The 6858-nt window shown below is 41.7% G+C and overlaps 1 protein-coding gene across 1 annotated transcript in view; it reads right to left on the reverse strand.

Annotated features, from left to right (window-relative positions):
• The window catches only part of RYR2 (ryanodine receptor 2), a 784157-nt gene that overhangs the window by 126842 nt on the left and 650457 nt on the right, over nucleotides 1-6858 (reverse strand). The window contains exon 85 of the mRNA XM_019526720.1: nucleotides 1116-1196. Coding sequence (XP_019382265.1) covers nucleotides 1116-1196 — 81 coding nt within the window. The remainder of the gene's footprint in view (nucleotides 1-1115; nucleotides 1197-6858) is intronic.

Raw genomic sequence — 6858 nt, forward strand, 5'->3', positions numbered from 1 at the left:
GGCATGGGTGGGTGGGGAGCGGTATTGAGGAGTGGGACAGGTGGGTGAGGCAAGAAACGTGTGGCAGGGTCATAGGGCAGTGACAGCATGGGGCCAGGGCTTCAGGCAGAGCCATGATCCCTGCATGCCCCTGCCCTATGGGGGGTGGGTGTGGGTGGGGTGTCTGGGGTCAGGGCATGTGTGCATGTGCATGGCAGAGGGGCTGCCTGGGTGCTAGGTTCTGGGAGCCAGCCAAGGGTGAGGGATGGGAGGAGAGGGCATAGGCCATGTGAAGCCCAGGCAGTGTAGTCCGTGACTGCTCCCACAGCACTCAGCCTGGGGCCCAGGCCCACCTGGGACAGCTCACACCACGTTCCAGCCCACATCTGGCCAGGGTGCACAGCTTACTGGCAGGGCTGCTTCTGGTGTGGCTGCAGCTATGTGTGCACTGCTCAGCTCCCCACCTCCAGCAGCAGCTCCTCGTCCTGCTTCTCAGCTCTGGGCAGGGAGGAAGTGTCAGCTGGGTGGCTCCTGCCTTAGTATATGAGGCCACAGCTCCGGCTGTGGCTGAGTGGGTGGAAGGCAGTTTGGAGTGGAGGTCTGCATGCTGGGACAGGACCTGCCAGCTGAAGCTTTCCCCCCACCCAGAGCAGCATAGCATGAGCAGGAGGAGCCACTGCTGCAGGTAAGGGGAGCTAAACATCAACCAGGTAGCTGCAGCCACACTGGGAGCAGTCCCTCTGGAAGCTGTGTACACTGGCCCAGACTGGGGCCAGTAGGCATGGTCTGGAGTGTGGCATGGGCTCGCCCGCATGCAGAACACCGAGGGGAAAGCCATGGGCTGGATCCAATCAATTGGTGGGCTGGAACTGGCCCACAGGCTATACTTTGCCCACCCCTGATAGACCATGCTCCAAGAATTGTAATTTTGTGTGCATTATTTTCCTTCAATATTTAAATGAATACAAAAACTGACATTTTAATTCCCCCCAAAATATTTTTTCATTCATGAACAGTTGAACTGCTGAAGCACCTTTCATAATATTTCATTAAGAGTTGCCAACCCCTCAACACTGATGAGCTTTTATCCCTGAGTACTCTCTTTGGCTTAGCTGGCTGGCAGGTTGCCCACAAACCTGAATTGTGTCCTTCACAAAGCAATTGGAGAAAGCGGAAAAGGTCACAGGTGAATTCATCATCTTGCATCACCTTTTCTCCTGTGGAAAGGCCAGATGGAAAAGCAAATTATCGCAGGCTGACAAGTAATTCCCCATGCCCCCCCAACAAAATCTCCATACTTAATCTGAAGTCACCATGAGAGAGAGAGAGAGAAGAAAGAAAGAAAAGCATTTTTTAGCCACTATTCTATCCGAAGCACACGTGTTATGTGCTTGGCAGATAGGTGCTATCCTTTTCCATCAGAAAAGAACATTTAAATTTTAAGACAAATTTCTCTCTATAAAATGTGGCAGCATGGGCTTGGCAACATTTTAGAGATTATACATTATTTCAATTCTTTTTTTGTTCTTTTGGGCATGAAGTCTGCATCATAGACAAAGGTTAGTATTGAATTTACTTTGTTTGCATGTGTGACAAAATAAGGCATGGAAAATTAATTAAGTATTGGAAAAAGAACCACAAGTTTAAAAAAAAAAAGGTCAGATAATCCAACAATTTTATAGATGTTTACATTCTTGGAAAATACTTTGGATTAGATTTTCAAACAGCCCCTAAAAGAAACAGGCATCCAATTTCCATTGAAACTCCCTTGAAGTTTGATGTGTATATCCCTAAAACATGATTAAGCAAAGCACTAAAGCAGGAAAGGACTTCAAGATATCCTTCAGTGATCTGGTAATCAGGCTCAATTTTTTCTGTACACCTTCAAAAGAGTTCCAGGAATGCTTACCAAAAGCTGGTACCCTGAAGTGCCTTGCCTTTCAATTACTTCACCACTACACCAATTATAAGAGTATATAGAGTTAACTTGAAAATTGAAGTGTAAAAAGGGAGGCATTAGTTGGTCTAAGAAAGATCAGAGATCAAGAAAGGAAGATTGAAGTGGGACAGAAAAATGATTTAAGCCAACCAAAATATATTGAGGCTACTGAAAATGAATCATTACTGGCTGTATACAAATATTTTTGGGCACACTGGCAACTTGGCAAAAAAATCAAAGATTGTAAAAGACTACTGAAAACATACAACATTTTAATGCGCAACCATTTATTATTTGTGCATGACAGCATGAAAACAAAATACAAATGGTCTGTAGATTGTAGAAATATTTTATACTAGTTCTAAAAGACTACTTAAAACGTACAGATATTTTAGACTGGTACTTGAATTTCCATATCCAGTGTAACATCAAGCATAATCTTTTTCAGTTGGTGAAAAGAGAAGAAACCATGAGAGTGAAGTAAAAATATAAAAATGTCTCACAGACTGTAAATATTTGAATAATAGACACCATATGTGCTTTTAGATATAGATTTCAAAATGTATAAACAGGAACGTGATCAGATGTTACTGCACATAAAATTATGAATGATTACACTTACAAAAAGCTGATGGACTTACCAGTCCGCAGTCTGTCACTTTCAAAGTGAGAAGCTTCAGTATAATGGTAGGGTTAGGAAGCAAAACCATTTTGAAAACTAATGTGAACATTACAAGAAGTATATAAAATGATTTCACGCATTTTCCCTGTTGGCCCGCAAGACACATTTAATTGGTGACAAAAGCATGTATCACCAAATATACGTAAAAATGAGGCAAATAGTTTTCTATAAAATGGGTAAACATTGAAATGCTTTTCTTTTTCTTAATCTAGTTCCCTCCACTATTTTTAGTGGGCTGGCAAAAATGCATACTCCTCTTCCTACATGAGTTAAGCACTAATGTCATTTAACATGATTAGTTTTTGACTCAGACATAAATACCAGATTTATAGCTTTTCAATTACACAAGGCTGAAAACCCTTACAACTAATTAAACACTGAGGCATAAATGACTTCTTTTGACAGGAGTGATTAATGCCACCAATGCCATTAATATAAGTGCCTAGAGTCAATGAGGCAAAGCCTAGAGGTTCTTCAACACACAAGTACCACATTCATCAATACTACTACACAAGGTTCAGCCCTGCAAAATGCTTAAATGCTTTGCTAGACTGGGGCTAAAGTGTACAGCATCTTGCAGAACTAAGAACTTTATTCACAGAATTCAGCAGAATTTCTCACACACTGAAAATTAAATGCATGCTTTAAATGCTTTGCTGAATCGGAACTAAATCACTCACTGCCTTGAAGGACCAAGGACAGTGTCCACAAAAGCTCAACTACACATATGGATCCTGACCCTGAACACAGTTATACATGCAGCTATTCACATAAAATTCCAGCAATTTCATGGGGATCAATCATGCAATGAAACTTATTCATGCACAATTGTTCAGGCCCTATAAGGACTGAGCCATACATTTCTTGAATACCCAGATCTATCACTTATTTCAGTGGTAATTTTGCATAAATAAAAACACAAGATCAGAAGTATTTTTCAACTATTAAAAAAATGCATACTTCAGCATTTGACTTCACCCATACTATTACTGTTTAAATCCAACTTGTTATCTTTTAAATAGAGCAACATTTCTGAATTCCTTTTCTTTTCTATGCTCTCTCTCTTGCTCACTCTCTTTCTTTCTTTTTTGAAATTCCTATATGGATATGTTCTTTTTTTTCTACTTTCTTGTCTAACAGAACTTTACCTTAACATTATGTGAAGAGCTGACTGACTTCAATTTGAGCAAATTTCCATACTTCATGTGTTGGGGCACAAGGCATAATTCAACATGTGTTTAAGTTTTCTACTACTTAGGGATATTTTCCAGATCAGGAGCTTAGATATTTTTAGGGGTGTGCGAAACAGACCATATTTAATTCGGATTCAGCCCAAATCAGGGACAGTGATTTGATTCATTGATTCGGATCTCTGTCCCTGATTTGATTCAGCTGAATCCAAATCTGAAAATTCAATGCTGATTCCGGCAATCAGTGATTTGGCCATAGACCCAGCTTTAAATGTTTTATCTACATACCTCAAGGTACCAGGTACGGCTCATGAATGCTGCGATCCTGGGATAGATGGCGCATCTCACAGGAGCACAGGGGGGCCCCCCACATCCTTGGCGGCAAATCCAGAAGTGGACCGGAAGTACTTTCAATCCACTTCCTGGTCTGCTGGGGAGTGCACTGCCCCCCCCCCCCCGGTTCAGCGATCAGCCACAGGGGGAACCCGGGTGCCCCTCCAGACCCAGGAGGCACCAGTCGCCAAGCTGGGGGGGGGGGGCAGGAGGCCCCCCAGCATGCTCCCCAGTGGACCTGGAAGTGGACCAAAAGTGCTTCTGGTCTACTCCGGGTCTGCTGCTGAGCACGCTGGGGAGCCCCTTGCACTTTCGTGAGATGCTTCATCCGCCGCAGCATCCCAGCATTCATGAGCTGCCTGGTACACGTAGAAAAAACATTTAAAACTGTGTCTATCTCCAAATCTCCTAATCTTTCTGAATCTCTCCAAATTGATTCAGAGGGTTCCAGTTCGATTCAGAGAGATTAAAGGGTCTCCTGATTCAATTCAAATTTGGAGATTTGGCCACCAAACTGGGCAAAGTCTCTGCTGAATCAAATCAGGGACCGAAGCTTCACACAGCCCTAATTTTTACATGTAGTAAGCCAACATCTGACTGCTCCATAGAGGTGATATGATCAGAAGACTGGTGTAGTGAGAAGGCTGAGACTGACAAACTGCTGCTGTTCTTCTGTCCCAGCCACTGAGGTTCAAGATTTCCCCACAGGTTCAAAATTCTGGTGTGATGGGGGGGCTGGGACTTGTCAGTCTGCCAGCCTGGGGCTGCTACAACCCAGCTCAGAGTGCTGCAGAGGGAATGCAGTCAGCTCCATCAGTATCTACATATGCATTCCTGTGCACTGAAGAGCTCTGACACAGGACAGTACTTATAGTTACAAGTACTAATCTATAGCAGCATTTATTAGTTTACTGCAACCTAATAGAGCTGCACGAGTGAACACAGAGACTTTACTGAAGAGCTAATTAGGCAGCTCACAATAAACATCTCATGTAGATATGCCCAGAATTGCTTACTGCTATCTAAATAAAACACCCTCAGTGCAAAGTAGTACAATCAAAAGGGGGCTTTAACATAATTACAGTACAGACTTTGGTGGAGGCTGTCAATAGTATTTAAGCTGAAGTGCTTTTTCCTTTTCATTTTCTACAAACAAATACTATTGATATTGAATTTGACAATACAAGTTGGTTTATACTCTGGCCATTGATTTCAAAAGAATAAGTATGTGCTTAAATAAAGTACAAGCTTAAGTCCTGTTTTCACAAAGCTTAGTTTCTAACATATGCATTGGTGAATCAGAGCCTAAATGCTTTTTTGGATAGAAAGCAGGGAAAGCACTTTTGATTTTCAAGACTTTACTAACTTGCACACTACAAAGCATTTCATTCAACATCACTTTAACTGGTATTTCATAATATCTGATTAACTACAAGTGGGTTGCACTGATAAGCACATTCAGAAATGCTGCCTTTTTCTTATTTGCTTTTTTCAGGTTTGTCCTGCCTTTTCATATAACTGGACCTGATCAGTCACTGCACACCATGCAAAATGTGTTTATTTCAGCAAGATTACTACAAACTGGTCCCAAAATCCTTCGAAATCAGCGTGTCAATAGTATTTTATTCCCATTCATACATCATCAAGGCAGTTAGGAATCAGGCCCATTGCTTTCTTTATAAAAATCAGTGTTGGTTAAAAAAAAGCAGCATGTCTATACTGATTGGAGAGAATATACATCTTACTGCCAAATCAAATTTCTGAATCTGTTGCATAATGACAAATACTCTGTATTAAAAAACAAACAAAAACACCCCCCAAAAACATTTTTACTAAGTAACAAATGCTGTTAACAGTAGTAGTGTTAGATGTTCAGTTTTCAGGATGAAGATGCCATTTAATGACTGAAGAAAGTTGTCTCCATGGAGACTGTAAATTTTGCCTCTGGAATTCAGATCCATTTCTTTGCATAAAAAGGGAAAGCCTCCATTATTGTGTACACAACTTACAGGCCATGTGGCATATTACCCTTAAGACATGTTAACTGCATTTACAATGCGAGTGTCTGAGAAGTCAAGCAGTAAAACACATGTTAAATGGCATCACAGAGCAAGAAAGTTAGGACTTTTCCTGCAAGGAGTATCTCCAGATTGTATTACATAACATGTGTTGAGCTCATTTGTCACTGCTCCATGGAGGTGATATGATCAGGAGACTTTCAAGTGGAGGGGAGCCTGGGACTGACAAACTGTTGTTTATCAGTCTCAGCCTCCCAGCATGCCCACTGCATCAGAGCAGGTTCAAGACTCTGGTGGGATGGGAGACTAAGACTAACAGATGGCTGTTTGTCAGTCTCAGACCACACTGCACACTGCAGTGCACCAGTCTTCACTGGCTCTGTTGCTTAGGCTGTGTTTTATTTAGATCATGGGAAGCATTACTGTGCAAACGCTCAGAAAACTTTCTAATGCATAGTAAAGCTGACCATGATCTAAGTAAAATAAGCCTTAAGTATAACTTGGCACAAGGCCCTAATGCCAGCACATACAAACACTTATACATATACTTCCAAATATACACACCTCATATAATATGACTTAAGGAGCTGAGTCACTCCTTAGCTTATTTTCAACTGACATGATGTATATATACTAAAGCACCTCTGATTAGACGTGACTGTTTGGTTAAAATGCTGCCGTTGCCCATGCTGCACATAATGATATGACTACATATAC

This window comes from Gavialis gangeticus, unplaced genomic scaffold, assembly GCF_001723915.1.
Source record: "Gavialis gangeticus isolate Ggan-Ray unplaced genomic scaffold, GavGan_comp1, whole genome shotgun sequence".
Taxonomy (NCBI): domain Eukaryota; kingdom Metazoa; phylum Chordata; order Crocodylia; family Gavialidae; genus Gavialis; species Gavialis gangeticus.